This window comes from Schistocerca serialis, chromosome 8 (genome assembly GCF_023864345.2).
Source record: "Schistocerca serialis cubense isolate TAMUIC-IGC-003099 chromosome 8, iqSchSeri2.2, whole genome shotgun sequence".
Lineage (NCBI taxonomy): Eukaryota > Metazoa > Arthropoda > Insecta > Orthoptera > Acrididae > Schistocerca > Schistocerca serialis.
The window spans coordinates 471,697,520-471,714,663 of NC_064645.1; the positions used below are offsets into that span (position 1 = coordinate 471,697,520).

The 17,144-nt window shown below is 37.5% G+C and overlaps 1 protein-coding gene across 3 annotated transcripts in view; it reads left to right on the plus strand.

The window, feature by feature from the left end:
* Nucleotides 1-17,144, plus strand: part of LOC126416096 (A disintegrin and metalloproteinase with thrombospondin motifs 1) — a 498,682-nt gene that overhangs the window by 427,368 nt on the left and 54,170 nt on the right. For all 3 annotated transcript variants that reach the window (XM_050083591.1, XM_050083593.1, XM_050083594.1), the window contains exons 7-9: nucleotides 5,025-5,151; nucleotides 7,989-8,118; nucleotides 8,815-8,957. In XM_050083591.1, the coding sequence (XP_049939548.1) occupies nucleotides 5,025-5,151; nucleotides 7,989-8,118; nucleotides 8,815-8,957 (400 nt within the window). The remainder of the gene's footprint in view (nucleotides 1-5,024; nucleotides 5,152-7,988; nucleotides 8,119-8,814; nucleotides 8,958-17,144) is intronic.

Genomic DNA, 17,144 nt, shown 5'->3' on the forward strand with positions numbered 1-17,144 from the left:
TGAATGAAGTGTATTTGAACCTTCTGTCACCTGTTTACGCCTTTGGAAAACAGGATACAGTCACGAAGGAGGCTATGCACAACGTGAAAGACTAACCGGAACACTGCGATTTCTCGCGACAGGAAGAAGTTATGAATACCCTTCTGTAATTCGTTCGCTTTAACTTTTTTATCACTGTTTTTCTGGTTGCTGCACAACCAAACACTTTGCAGTTAACAAGAAGTACGTTTCTTTCTTTTGTCGTGATATGTATTACTTGTTACATCACATAAACTAGGATGCCTTTCAGAGGTAGGCTACGAATAAGATCCTCCAACAATTCGCGGATGATATTTCTGAATCAGTCGCGGTGGTTACGGAAACACGTTACGGTACTCACTTTCGGATACTACCTCAGAACTAAAGAATTCTTGCACAAACATCGGTAGTCCCTGTACACATGTTCAAGCATGCATACGCTTCAATGCTAGCGTAGTCGAAATTCGATCAAATATCAAAAGTGTATACTCCTGATACTTGCGCAAATTTATCCTACACATGCTAAAGGGTGCTGGTCAAGAATGCTGTTGGCGTGTATACTAATGTGTAGCCACCTGTGATACAGATACATCTTCTGACCCTTTTCATTGTTGATGAAATTATTGAATGGTCAGTTTAAGAAACGCATTTCGCTGAGCTGATATTTATGTTGCCAGTGCCAAGGTAAATATTTTCAAGAAATTCACAACACAAAAATATCCGCCGCTCATAGCCTGGTGCAAAAATATGTACGTATTGTGCTAACACTAAAAAGAACGATTCTTGTGGTAGTGATGCTCACCGTTTTACAATAGTTCCGAGCAGCATGTCGTTTCCTCTTGCAAATAACGCTTATCCTTTTATACCTGATAGATTTCTTTCAACATTATCAGTAAATTTGTTGCTAGATACATTAAGAGCGGACTCAACTGCACGGAGGCGATGAAACAAAATTAGTTAATAGCATAGTCACATATCTATTATTATCCCAATGAAATTATTTTGGTGTCAAAGATAAGGTTTATCCTAATTAATTGCACCACTTTTTTTTTTTTTTTTTTTTTTTTTTACAGTGCATTGCATGTATAATACCATGCAAGTTGTGGAACAAAAATAGTAAATTGCACACAGAGAAGCAAAGCAAATAAACAAAAACCTAAGCGTTTTGCAAAATCTGTATATTAGACTATCAGCCCCTTTTGTCGGTAGGGTACGTCCAAGTTTTATCGCAAGTTGTAAAATGCATACAGTGGAAACCTCAGAAAGTGAATTTAACAATGAATCTTATATTAGCTGGAATTGATTAGAAAACTGGGAGAACAAAATCAGATTCATAATTAAAACTTATAAGATTGTAAAAAAAAGTAGTATTGCGGAATAGCTTCCTCAAAACCGGACTGTTCCCATCGTCGTTAGTGTATTACTACAATTTTGAAATACAGCATCACAGTGAATAAGCTTCAGCGTACAGTGTCGACATACTGAACAACACTAAAGAAAAGAAATATAAATTTTGTTGTATAACATATGTGCTTTAAAAATAACTATCGGTATTTAATGTTATGAAAATGAGTATGTTCCTTCATTTGAGACTGAAAATTGATATTTGTTGTCAGGACTATGGGACCAAACTGCTGAGGTCATCGGTCCCTAGGCTTACGCGCTACATAATCTAACTTAAACTAACAACCACACACACACCCATGCCCGAGGGAGGACTGGAACATCCGACGGGGAGGGGTCGCGCGAACCGTAGCACGGCGCCTGAGACCGCGCGTCTTCTATCATTTACTTCTGCTGTTAAATAAAAGCACTTTCTGTTACTTTAAAACAACTACGATTCATAGTTTTGAAATAGAACAATATTTCATAACTGGAGAAACATTTTTTGCTTGCTTACACAAACTGCCTGTAGAATACACCCTTAAACATCACACAAACAATTGCTTGGCGGAGAAAATCCAATATCAATGATAGGTTTAGGTGAGGTAGGCCTACTATCCAATTAAAGGTAAGGAATGTGCAAGTTTTCTGTTGCAATACATTCCAGACTTAATCACAAAATGAAGCTTCACAAAATGAAGCTTTCCAAGTGCAATGGGAACAAATTCTGCAGGAATTGCAAACAGTGTGAGCCAATAGGATGTATGTCTACGGTAGAAGAATCAATGAATTAGCTATCAATGATATTGCACCACTTATGACATTGAGATGTAGATATGAGCTTCTTCCTGTGATGAGTAGAAGTAAAGCTGTCGTCAGGTCAAAGACTGGTTTGAATACCTCAATCATTTACTAAGTATAGTGCTGCTGGAGGTGGTATACCATTGCTTTCCTCTGACATTTTAACTGACTTGCCCAGTCAGTAATAGAAGGACGTATGGTTTAATGTGAACTCAGATGTATGGTACAAGTTGGTTAGCATTTTTCTCATTAACAAGCATTGCTGGAGGCGAATGAAATGTTAAGTGGCAGAAAAGAATCCTATGATTGAACATGGGACCGCTATGATACTACATGTGCTGGTGGTGATAGACTTGTAGAGAACAAGGCTTGCTCATGTTTCATTCATGACACTCATGCATCAAACACTCAGAATTTGTTAAAATTTTGTCTTTTGTCTTTTTCCATGTTGCCAGTTTCATCTCTTGAAATTTAAATTCAGAGTATTGAATAAACAATGGTCTAACTGATTTATGAAACATTTTACATATTTATTAGTTCATTTTTATATAACTTAGTTCTTCATCTGCAAAGAATTTATATAGTAACAACAGTTTGGAAAGGATAGATTGCTACTCACCACATAGAGGAGGCATTGAGTCATAGACAGACAGTGAAAAAGAATGTTAAAAATGTCAGCTTTTGGATTATGTTCTGGATATGGCCATTGTCATCTACAGACACTAACGAAACTGGAGCAGATTGTTGTTGTTTACACCAGATAAACAAACATGAAAAGATCAAAAGTATGTAGAAAGAAATGGACAGCAACTAAAATTCTGGCAGTTCTTGCTCTTTTGCCCTCAGCTTTTTTGTTTTCTTCATTTGCTTTAATTTTTTTGGTCCCAGGCAGCAGTGGATCTCAAAAACAATGAGAACAAAACCCCTTTGTAGTTGGAAATAACTCTATTAGTTAAATCAGTTTAGTTAGTGCTGCTTCTCTATTATACACATCTTGGATTTTTCACCTCCTGGCTGAGTTTGCTACTAGACCCTGAAGTAGCAGGGCAAGAAAACGGGTGAACAGTCAACTGTTTCAGAGACAAAGCTACTACTGTATCATAGTTCAGCTGTCAGAGTTTTGTGTCACACTAGCTTCATGGTGCTGGAAGGAGTTGGGTTGGTTTTACAACAAGTATCTTGACATTACTCTACATAGCAGTCCTGATGTGGGCCTACTGGTACTTCTTATTTACGAAGTGAACTTTCTCATATCACTTGATGTCACTCAGCTCTCATGAAATGTCTCATGTGATTGTGTTAAGTGATGAATTTATACCAGCCATCTTCAGTGAATTCTAACCTTTTTTGCCATTGGATCCATACTGTATCCCTGATCCTTCTTTAAGTATGTGGAACAAGGCAAAAAGTGTTTCATTTAGTTTATGCGATATACAATGTTTCGCAAAAAACTCACAGTTCAGTCAGTCAAAAATATATGTATATATTTGTATAATAGAGGGAAACATTCCACGTGGGAAAAATTATATATAAAAACAAAGATGAGGTGACTTACCGAACGAAAGCGCTGGCAGGTCGATAGAAACACAAACATACACACAAAATTCAAGCTTTCGCAACAAACTGTTGCCTCATCAGGAAAGAGGGAAGGAGAGGGAAAGACGGAAGGAAGTGGGTTTTAAGGGTGAGGGTAAGGAGTCATTCCAATCCCGGGAGCGGAAAGACTTACCTTAGGGGGGAAAAAAAAACAGGTATACACTCGCACACACACACATATCCATCCACACATACAGACACAATGTATATATTTGGACATATCAATGGTTAGTTTTTCTGGGATTTCATGTTAATCTGTAGATGCCCTAGATTTCTGGGAGAACTGGTTTGTATGTCACAAGAGCATAAGTGCTTACACCTTCCATCAAGTAAGGCACTGTGATGCCCAACTCTCACTAGTCCGGCCCTTTGTAGTCTGGGCTCTCCGTAGTCTGGCCAACAACCAGCTTCTGTTCACTCAAGCAGAAATGACACATGCAATAATGAATTTTAATGTGTAACAATGATGTTAGTTAATTACAATGTTAAACAATGTACACATGTTCAAAATTGTGGCTTCGGTTCAGTATCATGGCTTCCAAAAGGAAACATGTCATGCTAGATCTCAAGCAGTAACTTGAAATTAGAGGTATGTTGAATTTTACATCTACATATACATAAGTTGAATTGAGGTTCTTGACATCAAGCCATTGCTGCAGAGTTCAGTGTTGGATGAGCAATTTATGACCAAACTTTATGACACAAAGAGATAATCAAAAGCATACAGGAAAGTTATGATGAAAGTGATGAAGAAGAGGACACAGGAGGAGAGAACATGAAGATATCTCTCACTGCTAGTGCTGAAGCTGCAGATATCTTCCTGGAATACATTATGCAACAATCAGAAACACACAGTACCAACGTAATGCTCGTAAAGCAGATGTCTGATGAAGCATACTGCCATTGTGTATCATCATATCAAAACTAAAAATTTGGGACATGTTTCATAGTGTGTGTTACTACTATATGTGTACACACCCAAGACAAAGTCTTCTGTGAAAATGAATGTGTCTCTGGTTTTCATAAGGTTTAATCCCTATATGTCTATGCTAATTTTAAGACACTTTCAATAATAGCCGAATTAGTGAGAGTTTAGTATAATTCATTTACTTTCACTCAAACTATGACATTTAACTTATTAAGACTTGCACAGGTATTTACATTTAATCCATCAACACATTACAGAAGCTCCACGATTTAAAAACTTTTTCTCCAATTTGTTGCAGCATTTATGGAGCCCGATCGACTGGCAAAACGATACCATAGGCGGACGACACGATCGGTCAGCAAGAGGGAAGCTCCTTATGTGATCTACCCAGAGATTCTAGTCATTGTAGACTATGATGGGTACAGGTGAGTTTCAAGTATTTAGTTCTTAACTCAAACTCTATAGTGTCATGTGATGGCTGAATCAAGTTTTCAGAGCCCCTTCTGTTTCATTTGTGTTTTCGTACTACAAAGCATCTCAGTAGCTTATCAATCAACCTAACAGTTTATGACAGTGAACAATTGGGTTCAGTTTTGAATCTGTTTTTTCTTTGTTGCTGAACCAAATTAAGATCTGTTTAAAGAAGAGGTAGTAGTTACAGTTTGGGAAAGTTGATACTAATGGCCAGGAGAGCAATGTGATAATTGCATGCCCTTCCATACTAACATCCAGTGACACCGTAACCCCAGAGGATGTCACAGGTCTGCTCTTTCTTTCTGACTTAACTGCCTTTTACTTCTGAAATATCTTGTGCAAGAAGAATATGAGTCTGCCAGTCGCGTCAGTGCTTCTAGTTGCGAATTACTTATGGATAAAAGAGATGATTCGCTGAAAGGCAGAAGCGCTGCAACTTTGATAGGTACACCAACAAGAGGTACAGAGCTTTGCTAGCTTTCACAATGAACTTCATTTTTCAAGCTTGCAGGGAAAACATGTACACAGACACACACCCCATCACTCACATGCACATGCCTGTCTCCCTACATTGTGCTCAGTCAACTGCCAGCTCTTTCCTGGAAAGAGTGGCTTCTGCCTTTCGGTGAGTCATCTCTTTTATTCATAAATAATTCATAGTTCTCAACCAGCGATTCTAGTTGGATTTTAATTCTTGTACTGCTGACAGGGCTGTATTTATCCTATCATAATCAGCTAATGACTGAAGACATATGTAGTAATACTTGTCTAAAACCTCTTTCATAAAAGAACAAGCTGGAAGGGGTTTAGCTTAATAGTGAAGGACTATGTTTTTTAGGCAAAAATTGAAACTTTTTTTCAACATGGTTTCGTTTTAGGCCAATGCACTTTCTTCACTGCATAGATTCCCTCTCTGAAGTGCTATTATGAGAAGTTTTATAACACTAATCTACAACTTGAATAACCTCTTCATCTGATTAAAAAGTTTATCCAGCTACCAATTTCATTGAAATTGGGAATAGTAGAGACTCGTGGTACCAAATCTGATGACCAGTATGAATTTGCCACCAACTTTTACTGTATCTCCCCCAGTTCTCCCATTGAAATAGCAGCTTTGTGGTTCTGATGAAATCCACTATGCTCTTTCTCGGGTATTTTTCATCCAGTTAGCCCAGAAGACTAGTACAGTATTTTCTGGCTATTGTTTTAACCTTTTCAAGGCAATCGGCAAGGAAAAGCACACAAAGCAACAAACTGGTGCACAATATCATTTGGATTAGCTTTCAGAATGACCCAAGCTTTGTTAAGGAACTCAGTCGCACATTTGTTTTTAATTAGCTTTCAACAAATGCAACTTGTGCATAGATTTCTCATACTGCATTCTTAAATGTAAAATCAAATGCACTCTTTTGTGATAATATACCTTTGGTTTTGCCACAGTCCGTGATTCACTTGTGTGGGGGAAAATAGATCAAGGTATATCACAATGAGATGGATAATCCCAAGAAAACTGTAACATTAGAAGGTGATGGAATGGCTCACGAGGACTTACCCTTAGGAGATTAAATTTCATACTGCTTTTAAACACATTTAAAAATAGAAAAAACATTCCGTAACTTTCGGAATTATCATTTCCTTCCTTGGAGAGGAAAGCAGTACTGGAATTTCACCAACTGAAGTTAAGTACTGGCCAACCATTCTGTCTTCTTGAGAACCGAGTTGTAGTGTAATAAAAGGGTGCTGATGAGTAAGTGAACTCATAAGATAAGAAATGTGGAAGTTCTTCATAGGTTCAGGGAGGAAAGGAATATTTGGGCAAAAACCTAACATGATAGCAAGTGATAAAACATCAGGTTATAACTTTTGTGTTAATAGAAGAAACTGTAGGCAAGACGTATTTGTGGAATATATAAACAAACAATTGAGGAGCATCAGTGCTACTTGGTGATTAAAATATTGGTAGAGGAGTGTAAATAGTGGTGGGCTGCATCAAAACAGTAAGGGGATCAAGGCCTTTTCCCTCTTCCCTTTCTTTAAACAAAATCCTTATGCTGTCATCTATTTCATATATGAGTGTGTTTGAGCACTGACTGTCCAATACCATATTGTGCATTTGTGAATGTTTTCATCTGTTGTTTCATTTTTGGAATCTCTGAGAAATAGTTGACTTTTAAGAAAAGTACAGCCATATTTATGCTGTCACTCATTCCTTAATTGCTGAAAATTTTGTTGGAGGTCTTTGTAATCCCACACCAGCATTGGATGAACTTACATTCTCAATAGACATAAACAATTTGAACAAAACATGCACAACATAACTGCTTTTAAAAATTGCACAAACAAGACCATTCTTCAAACCAAGACCACGTTTTACAGTGTACTCTCCCCTACGCTCTTCCCCTACGCGACTCGAGCGGGAAGCAGTAGCAGAAACAGCTGTTGCACAATATAACAAAAGAAAGTGCAGCTTTCACAAATCAGAAACTGTTTTGTTCTGTGTATAAGATGTTTATTTATAGTATTTGTACCCACAGTGAGTACAGTAAATTATTTTTAATACTAGTGAAACATTTTAGTAAGTCACTTTGTTCAAAATCGCATTTTTCTTCTTTTAGATCTTTCAGCTAAAATTGTTTTTGACTTTCAGTGGGCATATGATTTTTAAAATAATCATTATGTGAATTGCCATAACTATAGATAGGCTACTGCATATTTGCTCTTGCCCTAGCTTGTAGTCCTAATTTGCATTGATTATAAATACATTTTTCGAAAACCAATTATTTCACAGGTTACATGGTGGCGATAATGTGCAGATTAAGAGATATTTCGTTTCTTTCTGGAATGGAGTAGATTTACGATACAAATTACTGAAGGGACCAAAGATACGAATCAGCATTGCTGGAATTATTATATCTAGGGTAAGTGAGGACAGTTCTTCATTTATTTTCTTAAAGAAATACGTTGTGAAAGTTCTGGGACTGTTAAGAAGACTAATTCAATGTTCTTCATTTATAATATTCATTATTTCTTTTCACATTATGATGAGTATATTATATGAATATCCCACATATATTCACTAGCATTTCATGTCTGACTATATAACAATAATATTTTACAATGTAATACTCTAAAAAATTAAAAATTTACATTAAAAATAGCAAATAATTGGTCTAATATAGATGTAAAGATATCCTGTTGAAATAATTTTAATAATATTCATACACACTTCAGGTTTTTCATATGAAGCAAACTAATGAAAAATAAAACTTATGAGCTCAGCAATTTTTAGAAGACCCCTTCTTAGTGCTGTGAGTGCACTGTTGTTAGTGGCTCTCACAGATTACACATTTGTTAATAAATAACGGATAATAAAATTCACAGATCTTCAAACTAAAAAGAAATGCATCAAACTCACAATAATATCATTGTAAACCCATCTAATATTGAAGAAGAAAAGGAAGAAGAAGAAGTAAGTAAATGGGTGCGACAGTCTTCAGATCTGTATCCCAAACCGGCAGTGGAGGTACTTGCCAGAGTCTCAGTTTATTATGGCAGAAAGATTTTATGCTCCCTATTTGCACAGAAAAGTACCCTACCATGTTTTGTTATCACAGGGCCGTGATGCAACACCATACCTGGAGAGAAACCGTGTGGGTCGTGATGCCATTGACTCTGCAGCTGCTCTCACAGATATGGGCAAGTACCTGTTCCGAGAAAGGAGATTGCCTGTCTATGATATTGCTGTTGCTGTCACAAAGTAAGTAGAATTTACATCCTCTCAGAAGAAAAGCACATTTTACTTCCTCTTTTAAAATGCATGATCAATGTAAAAGTTGTCTTACTGCACGCTAAATAATATACCAATGATCTTACTATGTTCTGTTTAAATTTCATTTGTTTTTAGGACTTCTTTTCTAGTAATAAACCATGTTATCATTACTGTACTCATGTATGGTAAAACCAGTAATGTGTAACTGTCAAAAGTATCATGCAAGGAGTGTGGGGAAATTGGATGGTACACATTTGATGGACAAAAGAAAAAGAACATGTTGAGTAGTACATCAGTATCAGTGAATGGATTGGACTTTACACAGATTTACCTCAAGTTGTTATATTTGGGAAAAAAGAAACCATACATAGGAGGTTAAAATAAATACCTAATATCACTATTTTGATCTGATGGCCAGTGACCTTGTTCATAAGTTTATTCACAAACTATGGAGCAGATCTTCTACAGTAACAGCTGGTGATTGTGGGTTTTGAAAGTCCGTCTTATGTCTGCATTGTATGAAACCCTTGAAGAATACTGGATTGTGAAAGAGGATTGAAACGTAAAATAAGTTATACTCTGCTCAATGAAGAGTGGATAGTGAAAACATGGGAGATGTTATTGGATGAAATTATAATTAATTGTTTGAGAAATTTTGATATTTATAAATGTTGAGATACATGGCATATATAATGAAAAGTGACACAGAACACATAATTTCTCCTTGTCTGAACACTTGAAATGAAAATAGCGATAACTCAAAAGAAAAAGTCGGGCTTTTTCTGTTCAGATTCATATATTCTTGTCTGTTACTTTGTTCAATAAGTGAATAAGGCTAATTATTCATTTGGACAGATTGTGACTACATCTTTCAATACCTGCATTGTCTTGACTTATAACCCCATTTTGATTATATTCAGGACATCATTGATCAGAAAATATTTCATTCACAGGTTCAATGTATGTGAATCACCTTTGTAAACAACATCACTTGCTGAAATTTGTTCATAGACAGGGTAAGGGGAGGTGGAGTTATAACCCAAATAATAGGCTGAAATATACATTGAGCACATGGTATTTGAAACTTCGTGCCAGATTAAAACTGTGTGATGGACCGAGACTCAAACTCGGGACCTTTGCCTTTCGCAGGCAAGCACTCTACCATATGAGCTACCCAAGCACGACTCACGCCCCGTCCTCACAGCTTTACTTTTGCCAGTACCTCGTCCCCTACCTTCCTAACTTTACATTAGCTATGGTATTTCATGATATTTCACTATGTTGGTATTAAAGGGATTACAGTTTATTATGGTTAAGTTCCTAGTTTTGAGAAGATGCATGAAACAGTTTTTATGAAGTGTATAACTGAGAAGACAAATATATGAACATGATACATTGTAATAGATATTTAACATACTGTTGTGTTTGATAAACTTGTGGCAGCTACAAATTTTTGTACTTGTATGTCATGAGAATATCAAGACGTACACGTGAACTCTCTGACACACTTAGTTTTCATATCCTTGCCATGATAATTTACGTTCAGGGCTTTTCCTTTGTGTTTCTTTTATCGAACATGCACTGATCAAGAAATAAAAAGTTAATTCTCTATATTCTAAAGCTACATGCATTTATTTATGTGGATGAACTAAGATGCCACATAATAGCTGACACACTCTATGAACTTTCAGGCTTTCCCACGAATGACATTTTTGACATCCCACTGTACAAAGTCCCCCAGTCTCAAAGTCAGGCAAATACTGTATCAGGAGAAACATGATGATACGACCTTATCAGACTTCTGGCAACATATATGCAATTTAGTGAACAGTTCCACAGTATACACTAATTTGTTACTGCATATTTGGCATTAACAACTATTGACACAAGTAAGGACAGCATTGGTGTTATATAGTGATAAAGTCACCCAACAAATTACTGCAGGACACTGAAAGAGTCTGTGAAACACTCGAGTCACCTGTAACAATTGCCATGGTGTCGGCAGCCACTGCCGACCGAGCTCACTCTGTGTTTGTCAAGTCACGATACCCGTCAACCCGTCAAGTGTTTCTGACAAAATCTGAAGCCTAAGAACCACAGTGGAAGCACTGAGATCACAACTGCACATACAGCAGAAATGACAAGGTGCTAATCGTGGAATTCAGAACCAGTGGAAGAGCTCTTGCAGGGTATGCTAGTACCACAAACATTTTGGCCAACACGCTAAAAAGCGTACTTCACCATGTGGTTTCTAAAGTAGCCAGTGTGTCTACTTCAACAGTGCAGTGTCTGCACACTGTTGGCAGTAGCCACCTCGACACACAGATTCAACTGCATCAAAAAGACCGTATGTGCCAGACAGGCATACAGGTACAACATTACTTATGGACACAAAGTGTTCACTTTCAGTGTCGATTTCTCCAGGCATTTCACGCAGTCGTTTTTAGTCACTGGTGCATCTAAACCTCTTTTAGATGCCAACTTCCTCACACATTTTACCTTAGAAGTTGACCTGCAGGAAATATGATTATTGAGCTCTGTTGACAACAGTGTAGTATCAGGGATTAGAGGCCAACCTGCTTACGATGTATCACAGAGAATCGACTATGCATTTTCCTCCAAGCCACACAGCACACCTGCAACACAAAAGCCTTCTGAGTGCCACGCATCTAAACTTTCAAGCAAGTTGCAGGTATAGGTGCACTGTAGTGGTGTCAAGACAAGCTCAATACAGTGCACCACATCCGAACTACACCCAACAACCCGTCTCACTATGTTCACACAGAATTGCACCTGAATGCTTAACAGAGACAAAGGCAACTTTTGAGGAAATGTTGCAGACTGGAATCATTCACCAGCCTAACAGCCCTTTTCTTCACCCCTGTGTCTTTTCCGCAAGAAAGATGGCTTGTGGAGGCCATGTGGTGACTACTAGGCCTTAAATGCAAAAACAGTACCAGACGGGTATTCATTCCCCAACATAAAGGAGTAGCATTCTGGACCATTAAAAAGCATTTGAATTGTTATTTATGCCTTTTGGCCTCAAAAATGCTGATGTGGCAAAGTGTTGTGGATGAAATACTCAAAGGACTTCCATTTTGTTTCACTCACTTGGATGACATCTTGGTGTTCTCCGATGCTGTTCAAGTGCATGAACAACATTTGTGTGAAGTACACCAATGGCTGTTTGATCATGGAGTAGCATTAAACTAAAACAAATGTATCATTGGGAAGTCCTTTCTGGGCCTTACTCTTTCGACTGATGGAATTTATTTATTGGCAGAGAAGATTACAACACTACAACCTCTACCGAGGCCAGCAGATTATCAGCAACTGATATGATTCCTGAGTACAATGAATCTTTACCATCTTCACCTCCCCTTAATGGTGGCTGTACAGACACCACTTACAAATCCACTTGTGGGCCTTGATTCCACTGGACACAGACCTGTTAAGTGGACACCTGGAATGGACAAGGCATTCCACAACCTCCAAGCAAGTTTAAATCATGCAGTGTTGCTCGCCCACTCAGTATCTCATGCAAACCCAGCTGTAATTGTTGATGCAAGTCAGTCAGCAATCAGAGCAGCACTCTATCAACAAGTGGACTGACACTGGCAGCCAACCGAGTTGTACTCTAAAAAGTCGCAGCCAGCCCAACAGAAGTGGAGTGCATACAATAAGAGCTGTTAGAAGTCTACGAGCAGTTAGATACTTGTGATCTCAAATAGAAGCTTGACTGGTGACTATTTTTATGGATAACAAACCCATCACTTCAGCATTCAAGAACTTTAGTGACAAGTGCTCACCTAGGCAGTTTCAACCTATTGAGTTCATAAGCCAGTTTCAACAGATATTCAATACCTAAAAAAAGCTGCTGAAAATTTAGTGGGCGACTACTTTTTTTTGTATTTGTGGTGTGGTGTGCTCACTGTAGAGCAAGCCATTGATCCACAGTTACAACAAATGTTGAATGACCCATCTACAGGGCTATGCCTTCACCACATTCCTGTGCCAACTCCAAGTTGAAGACATAGTGTGACATCTCTCAGAACAAATGATACCCATACATTTCACAGAAGTTCCACAAGATAGCTCCACAGCTTATCTCATTTGGTGGCCAATGCTATGGTCAGATTGCTTACAGACTGTTATTCCATGATCAAATAGCCATTGGTGTACTTTGCACATATGTTGTTCATTCACTTGAGCAGCATGGAGAAAGACGAATGCATGCGTGACTGTTTCTGCATCCTGTGCCAACAGTAACTTCCAAGGTGCGCCAACTAGATTCGCCCATGTTCACATCAACCTCGTCAGACCTTTTCCACTTTTGGATGGATACAGACACATTTTCATGCCTGTAGACATATGTAAATGGTGAGGCAACACTGATGACTGACATCTATTACATTAAAAACATTTATATGTACATGGATTATGTGTTTGGCTGTGCTCTGCACAGTAAAAATGATTAAGGTTGCTAGACGGAATTGAATGTTCCGGGAACTAGCCATACTGTGTGGCTTTCAGCAACACCACACAACCAGATAGAATCTCACTAGTAAAGTTGTAGTAGAATGGTGTCACAGTAAAGGCTTGTTAGAGTACCACCAAGAAAAGTGGACAAGGGCACTTCCCTTAGTCTTTTTAGCCCTCTAAATGACGTGCAAACTTGATATTGGTGTGTCTGTGGCCAAAATGGTTTTATGGCAACCCTCTACACCTTCCAGCAAACTAAATAGTACCTTAATGACCCAGTGGAACTTCCACATTTAGTGCAGCAATTAAAATACCACTGCACCAATACCCACTGCCTGCTTCCTTCTCACTGTGGAAACCGTCTGGTGTTTGTGCACAAAGACTTGCACAATTGTTCATGTGTGATGCTACGTACAGACTCGGTCAGATGTCCACTACAGCTACTGAACACTGGCCCTTTCCCAGTGTCGAGTAGAGGGGATTGCACCATGTACATCCTATACAATGGCACACCCTTGAAAGTATCCATTGAATGTGCCTGACCAGTGTGGATTCTGACCTTGACAGTCCTGAATTCCTCACCAACATGTCATGCCACAACCAGTCCAGAGTCACTGGACCATAATTCCCTGACCCTGACCAACCAGGCTTCACAACATTCTTGTGCTGCAGCCAATAGCATCACTGCTGCCACAACATCTGACTGACACTAGAGCCGGTCGGCAAATCAAGTTTAAGTACCAGGACATTCCAGGTGCTCTGCACTGCAGGTGAGGGCCTGTGTGGCAGTAATACCTGTGTGTCGTGAGAATATCACGCAGTATGTGTGAGCTCTCTGACATGCTGAGTTTGTTATCTTTGCCTTAATGATTTCAGTTCAGTGCTCTCACTTCAGTTTCTTCTATCGAATGTTCTTGTATGCATTAGTGAAGAGTAAAAAGTTAATTATGTATGTTCTAAAGTTGTGTGCTGTTATTTATGTGGATAAACTAAGAGGCCACTATTACCTCAGTAACATAGGATAAAAGTGAAAGGCAGAAACAGAACAAAAGGGGAAAAAAACAAGAAGAAAAGAAATGTCTGTGAGCTAATGAGAAATGAGGGAAGACATTGAAATATGATTTATGAGACATGTGTAATGTGATCCTTTATGATAACTAACTTTTATATTTAAAAAATATTTATATTTTAAACAAAACTTCCTTTAAAAAATGTATGAAAAATATCTGCATGCTAGTTGCCAGCTGATCAGTGGGTTCAGTACTTATTAGTACTTGGTAAACTTTTTTTCCTATCTAAAGAGAAATAGATGATTAAATATTAGCAACAGATGAGATTGCAAAATCTGCACATAAGGAAGGAAAAACTGAGAACAGAAAACTGATGACGTGAGGAAAGATGGCACTGAGGTTACAGTTTAACGTTATGTCACATTCCCAATTGTTAGAGGTGGAGTGCTGTCTCATTTGAATGAGAAAAGAGATTAAATGTTGAAGGAACAATTTGTGCATTTGTCTGAAACAACAGAAAACCTTAACAAAAGGTGGCAGCATGAGGATCAACAACACAGTTTTTATAAATACAGCTGCAGTTTCTTAACCTTGCAGGTCCTCAATCAGTACAGGGAGGGTTGGGAACAAAGAAAAAAGTGAAATGACTTTTCATCCATAATACTCACATGCCTTAAATTCTTTTATAGTTTTCACATTTTTCACTTTTCTTGGTGTTCCTCCCTCCACAGCTTAGTATTCATGTCTTTTTCCTCAACTGTGTCCTTTGGCTCATCTGCCCTCGTATTTCCAGTCTTTTTGCTTTACTGTAACTTCTAATTTCTCAGGTTTGCAAATAAATCTCTTAAATTTCTTCTGTGGCCCCATAACTGAAAAAACAAAGAATCTTGCTTAATTGTATCAACTACAGTCACAAACATATGAAACTTACTCTATGTGAGTTGATATTGTAACAGCAAATTACCCTCTTTCATTGTTTCATATTATTATAGATTTTTATTTCACTTCCATTTTTATTTATACATTATGAAACTGTTTCAATTTGTGTGTGTGTGTGTGTGTGTGTGTGTGTGTGTGTGTGTGTGTATGTGTGTGTGTGTGAGAGAGAGAGAGAGAGAGAGAGAGAGAGAGAGAGAGAGAGAGAGAGAGAGAATGTAAACACGTGTGTCTTGCGTATTTTCTATTTTCATAAATTTCCTTTTGATCTCTTTCTGTCAATAGGCAGTCATATAGACAGAACTGTTATATCTTGCTTATGATATTCATACAATTTGTATTCTATGTAGTAACTGATATAGGGCAGTCAATAGGTTCACTGCTTTCGATGCACTCACATAACATTCTGGCTATGTTTATATTAGATTATAAAAACAGCAAGGCAACTGTAACAGTTACATTTAACTTATGAAGTACCACTAATCACATATGTTTACTTCCAGTGATTAAAAATTTGATTATTCTCTCTCATTTAATTTTCAACTCTGCCAGTTTTGAGAATTTATGGGTCACACAGTCAGTTTTTGAATTATTTTTTTATACTACATTTAGGAAATAACAAGAATCTCCATAGAAATTACATCTTTTGACAGAACTGAACTTTATGTACTGTAGGAATTTTAGAAGGATGGTACTAAACTATCTCTGAAGGTCTGATAACTTGTAGAGAAGCACAGTATTTAGATATAGCAAAACTTAACATAAATGTAATTCTGTATTTGCAGCAAAAAGAAATGAGATTTTAAAGAAAGTAGTACAATGGGACATTGTAGTGTGTTCGCCAGTGCTTACATCATAACTGGATAGCTGGACTTCATTTTAAAGCTTTCATCAAAGTGCATGTTGGGAAGTTGATAAAAGGTGTTCACAGTGAGGAATCTATTCTACATCACTGCCTCTACATATCACTTCTACAGGGACTGCAAAGATAAGATTAGACTAATTACAGTATGCACAGATACATTTAAGCAGGTATTGTTTCAATGCACTTCACAATGTTATGGACATATATGTACATATGTAGTGGTATACAGACAATATGACAGATGTTTTAAACAACTGACTAAAGAAATGTTCAGATTATAGGTACTTGGGGCAGACTCCCCTTACAGCAGCCTTAGTGGGGGAAGTGTAGGAGGATGTTTTTGCATTGGAAAGAGCATTAAGTTGCCATACTGGGATGAAGAGAGAGAACTAAAGGCAGTAGTGCTAATAATTGTGCAAAAGAAATAAAGAGATCAAAACAGAAATGTAATAATTCATTTATTGCATTACTCATATATATGTATACTGTATCTGCTCATTTGCATGCCATTGTTGTAACACTTTAAAAGAATAGTTATGCTTGTAGTCTGTTGTCTTTAAATATTCATTTTTTTCTTGTTAATAATGGAAATTCATCCATAGAAAAACACATAAAATAAGGGAAAGGCAAACACTTACCTACAGAGGATTGGTGCATAGTGTGTGGAAACAATAATAAAAAAACAGTTAACACTAGCATTCAGGCTCTTGCTCTTTTTGTGGTAGGAGTACACACACTTGTGAGTGTTTTTTTCTTTTTTTTTTCCCACCAACTAGGATCATGTAACAACCTCAATTCCTCTTCTATTTTTCCAGTACTCATTCATCTTCTCTCCTTTCCCTTATTTTATACATTTTTTCTTATTGTTCTATTCTTTTTTTA